Source organism: Ambystoma mexicanum, chromosome 5q (genome assembly GCF_040938575.1).
Source record: "Ambystoma mexicanum isolate Mex_15411 chromosome 5q, UKY_AmexF1_1, whole genome shotgun sequence".
NCBI lineage: Eukaryota > Metazoa > Chordata > Amphibia > Caudata > Ambystomatidae > Ambystoma > Ambystoma mexicanum.
Genome location: NC_090933.1, coordinates 158,949,799 through 158,967,789, shown reverse-complemented (window position 1 = coordinate 158,967,789; position 17,991 = coordinate 158,949,799). Strand labels below are relative to the sequence as shown.

Genomic DNA, 17,991 nt, shown 5'->3' with positions numbered 1-17,991 from the left:
TTTCCCCCAACAGGGACTCAATCTCAAGTAGATCCCCTTGGATGGCTCTGGTTTTGGCCAGCTGATCAGCTAAGTCATTTCTAGTTTTGGCTGGTCCCTCTAATTTAGAATGACCCTTAATCTTTTTCCAGTAGATGGTCATCCCATTCGAGGTGATCAGATCATCAATATTTTGTATTCGTTTTCCATGTTTTAGTGGTTTGTTGTTAGCACATAGCATGCCTGTGGTTTTCCAGTTAACCAGGTGCTCCACGAACCCGTTCTGTACATAATCTGAATCAGTGATTATGACCAGTTTGTGGAGTTGGTGTTGGACTGCAGTGAGGATGGCTTGATGCACAGCCATCAGCTCTGCCACTTAACTATTACGGGGACCGATTTTGTACCCAGCAGAGGGTTCTGGGGCATCATTAACCCATGCATTCCCCACGCCGGCCACAAGTTCCTTTTCCCCGTTGTTGTCAACATGGTAGGAGCACCCATCCACATAGACAGTGGGCATTCCCTCACACTTGTCTTCTTCATGGACTTTGTGTGGGGAATTAAGGTACACCTCCATGTTGTCCTTGATTTTAAGACTTTCTTCCTCGAGACAGTTTTCTCTGGCACAATCATGCAAGTCAGCCAGACCTTGCGCGAGGGGCCTCTTCTTGTTTTGGCCATAGCTGACCTCCACAGGAAAGCCTTGCATTGACAGAATCCAGGAAGTCATTCGGGAATTACTCAAATTTCCAGCCCGGATTCTGTCACTTTGAAGATATTGCAAAGGCTGGTGTGGAGTCTCCACTATGATGTGTTCCCCCTGAATAAACGGGCGGTAATTTTTCGATGCCCACACCATTGCCACGAGTGCCTTCTCACAGTCGTTGACATTTTCCTCCACAGAGGATAAAGTCTTACTCGCATAGGAGATTACTATAAGCATGTATTTGAGAACCCTGTCTCCAAGAAGAACTCCTTGTTTTTGACAGGGTAAGCTAGGCAAGGCGCCTGTGAAAGGCTTCTTTTGAATTGTCTTACTGCCTCGGCTTGTTCTGGACTCCACTCCCATTTCCACTCCCACTTAACGCCCCCCTTCAACAGATGGATCAGGGGTCTTGTGATCTCTGTGTAATCCTCAATTAACTTTCTGCTCTAATTAGTCAGTTCAAGGAGGCTCCTAAGCTCCCACAGAGTTGTGGGGTCTTTTAATTTCTGAGTGCTTCTACTTTCTTTTCCTGGGGACAGAGACCCTCGGGAGTTATCTCATACCCCAAGAGGTTGACACGGTTCTTGAACCACTGTGCCTTTTGGAAAGAGAGTTTTGCTGCGGCAGCCCTCAACGGTGTCAAAACATAACGGATCTCCGCTATGTGTTCCTCCACAGTTGAGCTTTTGATGAGAACATCATCTACATTGGCCAGGTTACCCCTTTCACCCAAGTCGGGCATGGCCTTATGCAGAAAGATATTAAATTCATTCCCAGAGTTGATGTATCTGAAGGGAGTCTGGGTCCAAGTGTACTGCTGCCCCCCAAAGGTAAAGGCCAGCTTGTATTGGTCCTCCCTACTGTCAGGTACAGTCTAGTACCCATTGGTCAGGTCAATGGCAGTGTATTGACCCATGGATCTGGGCGAGGCCATCAGGAAGTGTGGACCTGTTTGTTTAGCTCCCTTAGGTCAGCACAGAGTCTCCACTGGCCTTTTGATTTCAAAATCCCCAGCACCGGATTATTGAAGGTGCTGTGGACTGGACAAATTATCCCACGGGACTCAAGGTTCTTAATTATTTCTGTAAGGGACTCCATTGATGCGAGAGGCAAGCGATATTGGTTCACAAACACTGGAGTCATGCCAGGGTCCGTGGAAATTGTTGTTGTATGGATTTCGGTGCGACCACAGTCATATGAGTCCACTGCAAAGAGATCTTGAAAATCTAAGAAAACATGTTTCAATTTTTGCTTCTACTCTAGAGTCTCACAGGCATCAGCTAGGTTGACGCTCTCTTAAACCATCTGCCTGAAGCCCGGAAAGACTTCTGGTTTGGCTATCTCAGCGGCCTCCTCCAGCTGGGTGGAGAAGTCCCTGGTTAAAGTACTGACTTGGACTGATGGCTTCAGGTGGGGAAGGCAGTCCTGGTGGACTTGAAAGATCACCTCATCCCGCCTGAAGTCACAGGTCGCATCTTCCTTACCATTAGGGCAGGAAGAGTACACCAGGAAATTCCCCCCATGACAGATAAAGATCCTGTCTGGTGTTGTGTTATTGTTGCTATCACTGTCAAAACAGTCATTGAGGATTGGTCCTACCAGTTCATTACCTAAATCTATCGAAAAATGGCAGTCATCAACTGTCATGATGCCTACCCCCGGGCATCTGGACCAAGCCCATCCGCCCCGGAAGCAGGCATCCAGACATTTAGTAAAACCTCAGAAGCTCCGGCTAGGGGCTATCTGGGTTCAGTCCTGGCGCCTCAGGCACCAGGCTCATAGTAAGAATCAGTCCTGGCGCCTAAGGCGCCAGGCTCATAGTCATCACTTACCTCAGGCAGACCATGCTGCACATGCATCCAGGCCAACGTGAGACCTGGAAGGAACTATTTTTCTGCAAGGACTATTTTTTTACTCAGGCGTGGTTCTAGGGACTTCTTACCTGGGACTACTTTTGAGGCTATTTAAACCACGCCCGATCTACAACACACGCTTCGCGTTATTCTGCATTCTGCAGCGTAACGCTTACCGTGCCTGCGAACCTGCTTCCAGTCTTCTGCCATGCCCGCCTCGCATCCGGCGCTCCTAGAAGAAAGGGGAAAATAGGAGAAGGGGTTAGGTTACAGACATTAATCTGATTCCTTACCTGATTCAGGATCTTGCACTATTCCGAGCCTGAAGGGACATACTTCGACATGCTTCGCTTTGCAGCTGCAGCGCCGCTCCGTTCTCACCAGTCCACAGCATCTTCGACTCCACGCTGCCTCCATCATTTTCTTCGGCGATCCTCCACACCTGGGGGAAAAAGACAAAGGAATAGCGAGGTGAGCCTAGAGAGACTAAAAGACAATAATTTTACCACAAGGCTTACCTGATTTACCACCGGAGGCATTATCCTTCAATACGCCGCACCTTCTTACGCCGCATCTATGAAAGAAGGACAAAACAACAAGTTAAACTCACGCAACTTTACCGGATAGTGTTGGGTAATACAGACTCTTACCTGAACGCCACCAGCAACTTCCAGACAGTATTTGTTGCCGCAAAATCACCAAGGGGTACAAGACTGAGCATTGGACATATTGAACTCTTTAAACTTAGTAAACTCCGGAGTCAATAATCTTCCAGAACTCCAATACCCCAAACCAGTGATTTAACTGGTATCTACGCGCCCCTGCAAGCCACGCAGGATGGAGAGCTCATCCATTAAAAACATAAGGTGAGGACACTAAGTGGGAATATCGGAGGTGACCAGCGGGGACAGCGGGAGCAGTGGGGAGGGATCTGCACTCAAATCCACGGGACTAAATCCCTTTCTCCATCTACAGGAGAATATTTCTACGAGTCAAGCGCACGAGACTAGGCGGGTCCGTCCAGACAGCCATCTTCGCCCTACGCTTCACGTTGGTGGAGGCCGCTGCTGTCCGGGTTCGATCGACGCCCCTGTGGGAACCAGGTGAGCGTAACAGAATGCGAAGCCGACCTACAAATCCCCACCGGGGCGTAATGGAAACCTCTGAAACCGACCAACTAGCCCAATTGTTAGGGGAACTTAGGGCAGAGGTGCACTCCGCACACCAAGAAACGAATGCCCTCAGGAGAGAACTGATTATGTCAAAGGAACGCACTGATGATCTTGCTAGACAACTGCTGCAAAGCCAAGCTGGCCAAACACCACTACCTGGACTCGAGGGGAATCCAACTCCTGTCTCATTGAGCAATCCTGTGCAAGTGGTGCTACCAGGGAGCATTCCTTTAGCTCCACCCAAACGTTTTGCTGGGGACCTGAAAAGGTTTGCAGTGTTCATGAACCAGTGCCGCTTGCACTTTCTATGCAGACCTGGGGCTTTCCCAAATGACCAAGCCAAAGTAGCCTTTGTACTATCATACCTTAGTGGCAGCGCAGCAGATTGGTCCATCCCGCTGGTCAACCAGGATGACCCTCTCCTTCGGGATTTTCAAGGTTTTCAACTGAGCATGGAAAACCTATTCGCCAGACATTCACATGGTCAGGCCCTGGATAATGAACTTTTATCTCTGCGACAAGGCACTCAGGATCTGCTGACCTATATCGCAACCTTCAGTAGGTTAGTGGTGGAAACCGGTTGGCCAGAGGAAGAACGTATTACATTATTTCATCGTGGGCTGCGGGGTGAGCTTAAAGATGTTTTGGCCCAGGTTGTAAACCCACCCCAGGATTGCGCAGAATATATAGGGCCTCATTACAACCCAGGCGTTAAGGGTTTAACAGCGCCGTCGGCGCCGTTAACCCTTAACGCCTGATTACCATTTTAACGCCTGCTTTGAGCAAGCGTTAAAATGCAAGGCGCTAACCCGCCTTGGTGCTAATTACGGCACCGTAATTTACAGTGCCGTAATTAGCGCCTTCCCCACTCCCATTATGCCCTATGGGGCAAAAATTGGAATGGGGAAGGGTAAATGGGGAATGGGGATTTACCGCCCCACTCACCTTGGAATGGGGCGGTAAATCCGCCATCCACCATGGTGTAAACAGAGTATCCACCATGGTGGTAAAGTAGGGAACTTACCGCCTGGGTTGTAATGAGGCCCATAGACTTAGTAGTTCAGTTAGACCACCGACTTCAGAATAGAAAGGTTCGAGAATCGAGTATTGGTTAAACCAAATGTTACCCCCAAAGGAACAGACGCATCAGAACCTATGCAGATCGGGGGGGGGGGGGTTAAGGGACCCTTAACGCAAAAGGAAAGAGAAAGAAGACGACAGATGCAATTGTGTCTTTACTGTGGGGCTTCAGGACATTTTCTATGGGATTGTCCTATAAAACCATCCAAGAAGGTGGCTGGAGTAGCTGTTAAAAATCAAACAGAGCCTGAATCGGGAAACGCTTGCCGAGCTTGAAGAAGGACACTCAGACCTTGCATTTAATCATACCAATGGTCCTTATTGACCCAAGGCTCCCATCACGTATGCACGCAGGAAGGGCATACATCGATAGCGGGGCCGTAGGAAACTATATGGACCATGAATTGGCTTCTAGGATGAATCTACCTCTCTGCAAAATGTCATCACCACTGTCGACGGAACTGAAATTGCCTCTGGGCCTGTAACTCATTCCACTACAGAGATGACACTGCTGGGTCAGGGTGGGCATCGAGAGACTATTGTGTTTGATTTAATCAAAGCCCTGCAGTTTCAAATAATACTGGGGATACCTTGGTTAGAAACACATAATCCTTGTATTGATTGGCGAGAGAAGAGAATAACCTTCCCGGAGTGTGCACACACCTGTTACCCGGAAAAGACCTTGAACAAAGGCCTGGCCAAAGTCACTAATCCCGTCGTGCAGTTACCTCAGGAATACCAAGAATTCCAGGACATTTTCCAAAAAGAACAGGCAAACACCTTACCGCCACACAGATCATACGATTGTCAAATCGACCTCATACCCGGTGCACAACCTCCATGCAGCAGGATCTACGCCCTTACGGAACCCGAAAACCTGCACCTACGACAATGTTACGCTCACCTGGCTCCCACAGGGGCGTCGATCTGAACTGGACAGCTGCGGTCTCCACCAATGTGACGCGTAGTGCCAAGAGGACGGACTGGACTGGCCCACCTAGTTTTGTTTGCTTGCCCCGTAGGAGTATTCTTCTGCAAATGGAGAAAGGGAATTAACCACCCATGGAGTTTAGCGTAAATCCCCCACCCCCGCTGTTCTCCCAACTGATCACCTTTGAGATGTCCCATCTTATAGTCTCACCTGATGGTTTGGAAAGATGAGCTCTCCATCCTGCATTGAGCGCAGGGGCGCGTAGATAACCAGTTGCTTCACTGGTTCGAAGGAATTGGTGAGTTCCAGAACAATATTGACTCTGATATTTCCGGCAAGACGCCGTGAGTATGTAATTCGTAAGAGTTCAAATGTCTGACTTTCACTCTTGTCCGATTCCTTGCAGGTTGCAGCTTGACCCTAGCGTAGAGTTCCTTGTGGCAACCGGTAATATTCAGGTAAGGATTTGTATTATCCAACACAGTTCGATAAAATAATGTCAGTATGTAACCTGTTGCTTTCTCCCTTATTCAGGTGCTGAGAGAAAGTATGAAGTCTCGGGGAATAATGCCACCGACGGTAAAATTAGGTAAGTCTATTGTGGTGAGGAAGTTTCCCCTTGTTTGTCCCTTTGTTTCACCTTGCTGTCCTTTTGTTCCCCCTAGGGGCCGGGGTACGGCGAGGATGCGGTGGAGGCTGCACTGACCCGTGAAGAGGAATAGTACCCCCGGTGGTAAAATCAGGTAAGTCTATGGGGGTTACTAATATTGCCTCTGTTTATTCCCTTGGCTCACCTTGCTGTTCTTGTATGTTCCTTAGGTGCTGGAGTGCGACGGGAATATGCTGAAGGATGCAGTGGATAGTGAAGATGCTGCGAAGGCCGGTGAGTTCAGCACGGCGCTGCAGCAGGTGAGGTGCCGCGCATAAAATAACTTCTTTCTTCCAGCTAGAAGGCACGGTGGATCGGGAATTCAGGTAAGGATCAAAGGTATTGCTCTTGTTCTAACCTTTTCTCCTTCTTTCTCTCTTTTTCTAGGAGCTCCAGACTTGAGGCGGGCGTGGCATAAGACTGGATGCAGACTTGCAGGCACGGTGAGAGTTACGCTGCTGGATGCAGAATAACGCGAAGCGTGTGCTGCTCTTCGGGCGTGGTTTAAATAGCCTCCAAAGTAGTCCTAGGTAAGTATTCCACCCCGACCCCACCCGAGTAAAAAATAGTCCCTAGGTAAAGTAGTCCCTTCCAAGCCTCTTTTGGCTTGGAGCTCTTGCAGCATGGTCTGCATCAGGTAAGTTTGCAGTATGGTCTGCATCAGGTAAGTTTTTCATCCATGAGCCTGGCGCCTGTGGCGCCAGGACTGATTCTCCATATGAGCCTGGCGCCATAGACGCCAGGACTACACCCAAATAGCCCCTAGCAGGGGTTGTTGGGCTTGCTTGGAATAACATGATGCCTGCTTCCGGGGTTGCTGGAATTGATCTGGATCCCCGGGGGTAGGCATCATGACAGACAATACTTAGACCAATACCTTGCTAATGGCTTCATTCGTCCATCCAAGTCCCCTGCTTCCTCAGCTTTGTTCTTCGTACCTAAAAAGGAAGGCGACCTTAGAACATGTATAGACTACCGCGCATTAAATCAGATTACTGTGAAGAACCGATACCCATTGCCTTTGATCCCCGAGTTACTAGACCAAGTAAAGGATGCTTGCATCTACACTAAATTAGATCTCAGAGGGGCGTATCATTTGGTACGTGTAAAGAAAGGCGACAAATGGAAGACTGCCTTTCGTACCAAATACGGATTGTTTGAATATCAGGTGATGCCCTTCGGGTTGTGCAGTGCACCAGCAGCCTTCCAGTATTTTATGAACAATGTCCTTCGTGAACTCATCGACGTCTGTGTCGTCGTATACATCGACGTCTGTGTCGTCGTATACATCGACGATATTCTAGTGTACTCTTCCTCAGAATCAGATCATGTCAAGCACGTTTGTGCAGTCCTTCAGAAACTACGTCAGCACAAGTTATATGCGAAATTGGAAAAATGCGTTTTTCATACTACTGAAGTTGAATTCCTGGGATTTATCCTGACTCCAAAAGGAGTCCGAATGGACTCTCGAAAAGTGGATGCAATTCTCATATGGCCATCACCCAATTCAGTTAAAGGAGTACAAAGCATGCTCGGATTTGCTAATTTCTACCGTACATTTATTCCAGACTTCTCACAGGTCGTACACCCCATCACCGCACTTTTGCGAAAAAACAAACGCTTCTTGTGGACCAAAGAGGCCGAAAAGGCCTTCCAAGAGCTGAAGTTGAAATTCACATCAGCACCTGTCTTGAAGCATCCACGCCCTGAGCTCCCACACATAGTCGAAACCGATGCATCCAGTTTAGCCATGGGAGCTTTCCAGTCCCAGAAGGATCCCGAAACCGGTCAACTTCATCCTGTAGCCTTTTGGTCCAGAAAGTTTTCGGCCCCCGAGTTAAATTATGCAGTTACCGATAAAGAGTTGTCAGCCATCAAATCCGCCTTCAAGGCTTGGCGACATTATCTTCTCGGTGCTAGGCACACCATTACTGTAATCACCGTTCACAGGAACCTGCAGTATTTAAAGACAGCCAAGGCCCAATCATCCCGTCACTTCGATGGGCATTGTTCTTCGCCGAATTCGACTTCGTGATTACTTATCGACCAGGTTGCAAGAATGGTAAGGCAGATGCTTTATCCTGAATAGGGATGGGAGAAGCCTTTTCGAACCCAGAACCAGTGCCTATAATTCCAGGACAAAGAATCCTTGGCATAACTACTCTACAGACTTTGGAAGATATTCATTTAAGGATCCAACAACTTTGCGATCCATCAGCCCTGCATGACTGGGTAAAAAAGGGCCCAGATTATTCAGTCATCAATAAGTTACCCTACTATCAAGGGCATCTATTTCTCCCACACAAAGAACTACAAGAACTAGTAATCTCCAATTACCATGATGCTCTGATGGAAGGACACCCAGGTATTGCCAAGACTGAAGCTAAAGTTAAAAGACAATTCTGGTGGCCCACCTGGCGAAAAGACGTAAAGTCATTTGTGCTGTCTTGTGGTATTTGCGCCCAAAACAAAAGTCAGAAGAAAAAACCAGCTGGCCTTTTACAACCTTTGGATGTTCCACCTGCACCATGGCACACTTTGTCCCTAGACTTTATTACCGATCTACCTCCATGTAATAGGTTTAATACCATTCTAGTTATTGTTGACCTTTTTTCCAAGATGTCTCACTTTATTCCTTTAAAGAGATTACCTTCCGCTTCAATTTTGGCCAAGAATTTCTCGGAAACATTGTTCGAATACATGGATTTACTTCTGTATTGGTTTCTGATCGAGGTAGTCAATTCATTTTGCAATTCTGGAAGAAATGATGTCAACTAGCGCAAATCGACGTAAGGTTATCTACTAGTCACCATCCCCAGACCGATGGTCAGACAGAGAGGACCAACCAGACTCTTGAACAATACCTATGTTGCATGTTACACCAGACCGAAGGCAATTGGAAGGATATATTATGGATTGCTGAATACGCATACAATAACTCAGTACATTCTGGAACTGGACAAAGCCCCTTTTATACCATATATAGTCATCATCCTCGAACCTCAGGACTTGATTCACCTCAGCACTTGGAAATGCCGGCAGTGACCCATTTGCACTCTACTATTACTCAAGCCTTTAAGGAAGCAACTGAACATTTGAAACAAGCAAAAGAGAGATACAAGAAAAATGCAGATCAGCATAGGAGTGACACTCCCCAATACCAGATTGGAGATCAAGTATGGCTGGCTACCAGACACATACCTCTAAAAGGGACTCAAACTTTTAATCCTAGATATTTGGGACCTTATACCATTAAAAACATCATCAACCCGGTAGCAGTTCAATTAGAATTACCCTCTAATATGCAGATCCATCCCGTCTTCCATGTTTCACTTCTAAAACCAGTTCAACCCGGAACAAGATTAACCAAACCACCTGACCCCATCCTAATAGAGGGAGAACCTGAATTCAAGGTAAAAAATATCCTAGACTAGATGGTTAAATCTAAACTTTTTATTTAATCGACTGGAAGGGTTACGGACCGCAGGAAAGGTCATGGGAACCCAGTGACCACGTCCATGCACCCCAGTTAGTGAAGAAATTCCATCGGAACTTCCCCGACAAACCAGGGCCCAGAGGAAGAACAACCCTGGGAGGGGCCTTGGGGGGGAGTGCTGTCATGATGCCTATCCCCGGGCATCTGGATCAAGCCCATTCGCCCCGGAAGCAGGCATCCAGACATTTAGTAAAACCTCAGAAGCCCCGGCTAGGGGCTATCTGGGTTTGGTCCTGGCGCCTTAGGCGCCAGGCTCATAGTAAGAATCAGTCCTGGCGCCAGGCTCATAGTCATCACTTACCTTAGGCAGACCATGCTGCACATGCATCCAGGCCAACGTGAGACCTGGAAGGGACTATTTTTCTGCAAGGACTATTTTTTTACTCGGGCGTGGTTCTAGGGACTTCTTACCTGGGACTACTTTTCAGGCTATTTAAACCACGCCCGATCTACAACACAGGCTTCGCGTTATTCTGCATTCTGCAGCGTAATGCTCACCGTGCCTGAAAACCTGCATCCAGTCTTCTGCCATGCCCGCCTCGCATCCGCTCCTAGAAGAAAGGGGAAAATAGGAGAAGAGGTTAGGTTACGGACATTAATCTGATTCCTTACCTGATTCAGGATCTTGCACCATTCCGAGCCTGAAGGGACATACTTCGACACGCTTCGCTTCGCAGCTGCAGCGCCGCTCCATTCTCACCAGTCCACAGCATCTTCGACTCGGCACTGCCTCAATCATTTTCTTCCGCGATCCTCAACACCTGGGGGAAAAAGACAAAGGAATAGCGAGGTGAGCCTAGAGAGACTACAAAGACAATCATTTTACCACAAGGCTTACCTGATTTACCACCGGAGGCATTATCCTTCAATACACCGCACCTTCTTACACCGCATCTATGAAAGAAGGACAAAACAACAAGTTAAACTCACGCAACTTTACCGGATAATGTTGGGTAATACAGATTCTTACCTGAACGCCACCAGCAACCTCCAGACAGTATTTGTTGCCGCAAAATCACCAAGGGGTACAAGAGTGACCATTGGACATATTGAACTCTTTAAACTTGGTAAACTCCGGAGTCAATAATCTTCCAGAACTCCAATACCCCAAACCAGTGAAGTAACTGGTATCTACGCGCCCCTGCAAGCCACGCAGGATGGAGAGCTCATCCGTTAAAAACATAAGGTGAGGACACTAAGTGGGAATATCGGAGGTGGCCAGCGGGGAGATTGGGAGCAGTTGGGAGGGATCTGCACTCAAATCCATGGGACTAAATCCCTTTCTCCATCTACAGGAGAATATTTCTACGAATGAAGCACACAAGACTAGGCGGTCCGTCCAAACAGCCATCTTTGCCCTACGCTTTATGTTGGTGGAGGCCGCTGCTGTCCGGGTTCGATCGACGTCCCTGTGCGAACCAGGTGAGCGTAACATCAACCTCCATTCCAATAATGGTGCCTGCGCCCAGAGTGATACTCCTAAGGTCACTGTTATCCACCTCTATTGGAATGGTGTTGTGTTCTGTATTGACTAGTGGTGTTGGGTTTAACCCCAACCCTTGCTGTTGGAAATGGGCATTGAGGTGAACATATGCGTCAGGATTTTGCAGTTTCTGTCCTCTTTTAATTTTTACTTTAAGTGTGAATTGTCGGGTCCGTTCTGGGATGGTGAATTCCTCTCCAATCTGCATTTCAACTGCATATGGCAGCAATTGAGCTGACCGAAATGCTTTCTCTGAGTCATAAAAGTACATGAGATTACCCGCTAATCGGGACCTGGCTTTGAAGCTTATTAGGTCCAAACTAATGGCAAAGCGATTGAGAATGTCACTGCCTAAATAAAATGCAGCAGGGAAATCTTGCATGACCCAACAATTATGGACTATGCTCTTCTTGCCTATGGACATTTTTAGCATACACCTGCTAGGCAGGAGATGTTTGGATTTGGGTGTTTCCGGGTCCATTTCCCATTTGTCTATCAATTTAAATGTGGGGATGGCTGGATCTTTTGGTCATTTTCAGAACATGGCCTCACTGATGAAGCTCTTACTGTTGTTCAGGCACACTCTGGTGAGAACAGAATCCTTCCCCCCATTTAACTGGACCGGGATGAACAACTGTTCTCCAATTTTCTGAAGGCCAGCCAAGCTTTGAGCTGGTTTATTATCATTTTGGACAATAGCAGTGAGATTTCCTGATTGTGAATTTGCATAGAATTTCAGAGTATTCCCTTCCAGTGTGGAATGCCACTTGAGCCTGGAAGGAAGGTTGATTTTCAGAAATAGAGAGGACTTCCCATCACCAGTTTGTTGTCCTACTGCAATTACTGTCACATCAGGTATTTGGTGGTTTTGGAAATGGAATTCAATTTGGTCAGGTTTTTGTTCAACCATGTGGCATGTGCCATTTAAACTAACATGGTTGACACTATGTTTTAATTTTATTGGTTGGTTAGTCTGGGTCCAGAGGACCTTGTTTACAAAATCTATGAGGGGAGATAATCTGCGCAGGATGTCATTCCCTAGTAAACATGGTGTGCCCTCTGGAGTCACAACTATGACCGGGTGTTTCACCTTCGGTCGCCCAATTTTAATGTCTAAATCCGCAGTCCCCCTCGACAGGAATTTCATTCCCATCGAAGTTCTGAAGTTGTCCAGGAAGAGGGGTGAGGGGGATTTGGTATCTCTCCCCCCTCCCTTAATTCGGCTGATCAAAGGCCCTTTTTGACAGAAGGGTGGCTTGGGATCCAGTGTCCACCAGTGCCAAAAATGTACATTGCCCCTGTATTTGGACCGTGGCATAAAATATTCCCTCCTTTTCCTCAAGGGGGCAAAGATAATGCACATTTTCGGCCAATTGGTGGGTTAATTTCTTCACTCTTGATTCTGACGGAGGGGTAGTTTGGGCGGGATTCTGTTTGGGCGCTTGGGAACCTGTAAGAAAAATGTGACAGCTGGATATTGGGGGAGTTTTGGACTCCCCTAGTTCTGATTCTGGGCTGACCCCTACCTCCCTCTTTTTGGAGGCAGTCACCAAAATTGGTTTGGGCCAGGTGGTTTTCTGGCCGGTCATTCTGGGGTTCAATGATGGGCGGTTTTAACTCAGACCCCACATCTACCCAGTCTGGATCAGGATCTCTCGGGACCCATTTTTCTTTGGGAGGAGGTCCCCCATCCCTGAAGGAGAAGATCCTTTTCCCAGAATCCTCTGAGGACTCCTCTCCTTCAAATTGGAAGATTCTAACCTCCTCCACAAAATGGGTCTTTTTAGGCTCTTTATTTCTCCTACCCACCCTCTGTTCCTTAGGTTGCAGACTTTCGGAGGAAGGAGATTTTGGTTCTGGTTCCTGGGTTTCCTAGGGCTTTTTACAAGTGTGGAAGGAAGCTTCCTCTAAGGCTTTACACCCCCCTTCCCCCTGTGCCCCCTCCCTGGGAACCGGTGGGGTGTCGGGTTCTCTCCCCGTCATTGCTCTGGAGTACCAAACGCTTGATTTGAGGGGTTCTGAGTCGCCATGTTCATCTGAGGGTTCTGCTGAGCCCTCAACATGCGACCCAGATCCTGAGACAAGTTCTGCACCTGGCGCTCCAGTTGGGACACCCGCTCTGGCTGGTACGTGGTTCTCTGGTCCATCCTAGGTTGATCACGGGAAAAGGAACTGTCCCTTCTCCCATAATACCCTTGGTAGGGATAGTTCTGGTACCCCTCCACCCTTGGCCTCCCCTCTTCCAGATTGGGCTGTCTGGGCTCAGGAAAGTGGGGAAAAATTAAGGGTTGTTTTGGGGGTTGATGTTTGGCAGGTACCGGGGAAAAAAACTCAAACCGGCATTTGGAGGATTACTGCCCTCCTGGGGGAAGTTAGGAGGGAAGATTCCTGGGTTGGCTGCTGCCTGGTTGGATACCCCCCCTTGGGCTTGTGGAGTCCACACATAGCCCAGGATGGGTCTGCTGCCCTTGTAACGGGGGCTGACATAGTCAGGGGAGTTAGGGTCCCATTTGTGGGGTTACCTCCTTGACTACCTGTTTGGGATTGGCCCGAGGGCCTTCTGAGTCTTTGGTTAGGAGGATTTTGCACAGGAATATTTTTAGGCCCCCCCAATCTCCAGATCTAAAACAGGGGCAACCTTCACCTCCGCCACCTTAGCAGCAGCATGGGTGTTGGTTGGTTTGGTACTTTTATTTTCTACCGGTTTCTGCACTTCATAAATGCGAGTTGCCTGTTCAATGACCCAGTCTAGTGATCTCTTCTCATGAAAGTCCCTCACCAGCTGGGTCATGATGTATTTGGGGAGTGCATGAAAGAAGGTATTGATGAACATCCTACTGTCTGTGTGCACCCTCCTGGTGGTCTGCGCAAAGGCACGTTTTAGCTCTTGAGCAAATTCTTGTGGGGCCTGGTCTTCCCCACATTGCAAATTGTAGGCCACCTTGCGGGCCTCTTGAGTGTTTCTATGTATGGAGAAATTCTTTAAGTTGGCTGCCCTATAGGTGCACCATCTTGAGTGGTTCTGATCCTCCAGCCCGCAAAGAAGCTGAAGTATTCAGGGGAAAATGTCCACTTGACATATTGAATGCAACTTTGGCTATCCTTCAGGTGGAAAGTATCCATCATTTGCTCATACAACTCGAGGTGCTCCCAAACTGAATATTTGGCATTTTTATGATAGGGAGTTATGACGCTCCTAATGGCCTTGATTTGTTTCAGGGGATCTTTCAGTAGGGCCCTCTTAATTTTGTTGGCCTTTTTAGTTTTGGTCACCCTTGTCCACTCATCCTCTGACTCAGAGGCACTGCTACAGGAGGTGGCTATCTGATCCTCTAGGCTTTCCCTGATTCTCTGAGCTTGGGAATGGCTTGCAGAATGTGGGGTCCTAGTCTCTTGAGACCTGTGGCGCTCAGAAGAGTCGTCCGACTCTCCTTTGCTGTCAGGATTGGCTGAGTACCCGCCTCCCACCCACTGCCATAACTGGGAAGAGGTTTTTAAGATACTCTTTGTGGGCCTAGTTTCATGGAGTTCCCCACCAAATTTGACCGACTGATCCCTTGGTAGTCAGTATTTTTGAGGAGCCAAATCTCTGATTCTCCCCATCAGAGAGGCTAGCCCTAACATTTGGGGATCTGTACATAGATGCCCGCCCATCCATTTCTGGGAGGCGCTGATCTGTCAGTTCCCCATTTCCCATTGTGCTGAAGTCTACCATCCCCATGGCCCTTGGCTCATATGAGCCAGTGGACATGAGGGTGGCAGAGTTCATGGAACTGAAGGGGTTAACGTACCTGATGACAGGGGTCCTGAGGTTATGCTCAGGGGTTTCTCTGTCCCTTCTTATCTCATCTCTTTCAGCCCCTATTCCCTGATGACATGCCAAAATCTGACCCTTTTGCTCCTGTATTAAGGCCTTACTGGTCTCAATGATTTGCTCTTGTACAGTTATCTGTCTATGGAGCCTGTCGTTCTTTTAACAGAGAGCCTCATGGTCTCTCTATGCTTCCTGACTGGATTGGAAATACTGGGCCAATTTTTGCTGCAGGAGACTCACCTCCTGGTTTTTGGTCATTATTGGCCTGAATATTCTTAGCCAGCGCATCCTCCACCTGCCTGATGTGCTCTAGTAGCTTTTCATTATCAGTTTTAATTTCACTAAACTCCTGAAGGACCAGCGTTCTTTCCTCTAACTTTGTTTTTAATTGGCTGACTTCCTGGCCTAAGGCGCCCCTCTCCTGAGTTACAGTGCCCCTCTGTGCAGCCAGGCCATCCCTCTGTTTTTTAAATGCATCAGATTTCTGGCCTCCTCATCAAATTCCTCTTGAGAGTGGATATCTTTAATAATTAATTTATTATTTTCTTCTTTCAAGGAATCTAGGTGGTACTCTAAAGTGACTATCTGTTCTGTGCATGCTCTGTTAAAAGTAAATTGTTGCACCAGTTTCTGTTGACTGTGTGGTAAAGAGTCAAGCCTTTCCTGACATTCTTTTTGTAGTGTCTGTACCTGGGTATCTTGCTCTGCATTCTTTTGCAGTGAGATAGCCAGATCTTCTTGGAGTTTGGTGATATACTGCCTAGCCTTTGATTCAGATTCTTGGCTATCCTGGAGCCTTTGCTCTGCAGAGTCCAGATTGGTCTGGATTTTCTGCAGTGCTTCCCCTTGTTTCTGTGCCAGAATGATATTGTCTGCATGCTTTTCCTGTATGATTCCTATGTGGAGGAACAGGTAGGACGCTACTTTGGCAATTTTGCACTGTTCCTTTTTTATTTTTGAGGGCATGTACAGCTCGCTAAGCGCTTGATATAATGGACCCTTGTCCTGCCAGATCTCAAGGTCGATTGCAGTGACTTGTTGTTTTATCTCCTGCAGCCATACCTGTTCATCCTGTTATGGCCACTCACCCCTGACAATCAGTTTGTGCAGGAAGTGTTCCCTAGCAAAATTAATTTCCACTGGGGTTGCTATTCCAGAAATATTAATTTCTTTCTGACTTATCTCAGGGTTAATTTACTTTTGCAAACCGGCACAATTCTTTCGAGTATTTCTTTTGAAGGGTGCTTGTTCAGTGTAGCACAGTATGCCAACCGAACAAGGTGTATGTACCCCGCCGGCTAGTATGCTGTGTTAGACTGTCACAAGTGGTATGTCAAATTCAGGATCCCGGTCACGAGCCCCGAAGCTGTAAGTGATTTCAATCAGGCACACACCCAAATCTCGCCTAGCATGTGGTGCGCAACTGAAACCCTTATTTATTTTTATCTATAAGTTCATACATACAGAAAAATTCCCAAGAACGGCAGATGAATTTTCAACGACAAGAATACTAATGGATATATCGGTATACCCGGACTCAGAGCCAGATAAGGAGACTGCGGAAGACAAAGTTATCGAGAACTCGGCACAAGAGGATATCTCAAAGACAGACCAGAAGGAGGCAGAAGATCCCATAGAAAATAAGACATCTAAAAGGGGGCAAAACTTAGGGTGTGAAAAACAAGGAGTCAACCAACAAGACCAGAGCCGTGCTGAACACCATAAAGAAAACCGAGAAACTAATCAAAGAAAACCAAACAGACAGGCACCCACCCCAAAAAGACAAAGAGTACGAAGTAACTCAAAGGAAAGAACAAGAAGAACATCAGGGCGGGAAAGACTCACGCGAAGAGAAGCTAAACCGGAAACAACTAGAGTCTTTAAGTTAGAACAATCATCATGTAAAAGTGAGTATATCATCCTGAACAGGAAAACAGTCCTAAAAGCTTTGAGCAAAATTGTATCGCTGCAACATCTAAAGACAGATGATTTCACCTTAATTGAACCCTACCACCGTGACCAGAAGGCAAAAACATATCTGCATATTAAACGTGGGGCAATTAAGAAACTTACTAATGAGCCATACAAAGATCTAAAAAAAGCAGGTTTTACAATGACAGAAATAACACAAGAAAACAAACAAGACGGAAGGTCAAGGAGAGTCAGTGAGAGTGAGAGTTCAAAACGTCATCAGACATTAAAAATACACGCCCGGGAAAACTGCAAAAGGGCCAACTTAGGAGGAACAAAAGCAGAGGAAAGCAATAGCTACAGGAGGCAGAAATACAGAGAAACCAGTCGAGAGCTGAGTAGACGAAGTGAAAACTACGCTACGTTTGCACAAAAAGATGGGTCACCTAGGAAGAGCGAGCAATACCTTAAACAGAGACTCAGATCAGAACGAGAGGAAGACTATCAGAAATCAGATACACAACGCTCTAAAAAAGATCAAGTAAATAAACATGAAAATGTTAAAAAAAAGAAGTGTTTGACCAAGTCATAGAAGAATCAAGAAAACCAAAAGGCCCATGGAAGTGGCTGAAGTCAGCCCTAAACTCCAACTCTGAGAAATAGCAACCACCAGGAGGAGCGCCGGAAAAAAGACCTCCTCCGACTCATCATGAACAGACCACGACAAAGAACGCTGTGACGATGGCCTCATGGAACACAAGAGGTCACGACCATCTAACTAACCAGACAACCAAGACCTGGGAGCTTTCGATATACTTTGTCTCCAAGAAACATGGTTAATGGTGAAACCTGCATTGGATGGATTTGAGATAGCATTCACCCCGGCAACAAAAGGCATGTTTGGCCGACCATCG

At 47.2% G+C, this 17,991-nt stretch overlaps 1 protein-coding gene across 1 annotated transcript in view; it reads left to right on the top strand.

Annotated features, from left to right (window-relative positions):
* The window catches only part of LOC138498233 (uncharacterized), a 29,724-nt gene extending 12,055 nt beyond the window's left edge, over positions 1-17,669 (top strand). The window contains exons 2-3 of the mRNA XM_069622094.1: positions 6,544-6,633; positions 16,620-17,669. Of these exons, the coding sequence (XP_069478195.1) occupies positions 6,544-6,633; positions 16,620-17,669 (1,140 nt within the window). The remainder of the gene's footprint in view (positions 1-6,543; positions 6,634-16,619) is intronic.
* The last annotated feature ends 322 nt before the right edge of the window (positions 17,670-17,991 follow it).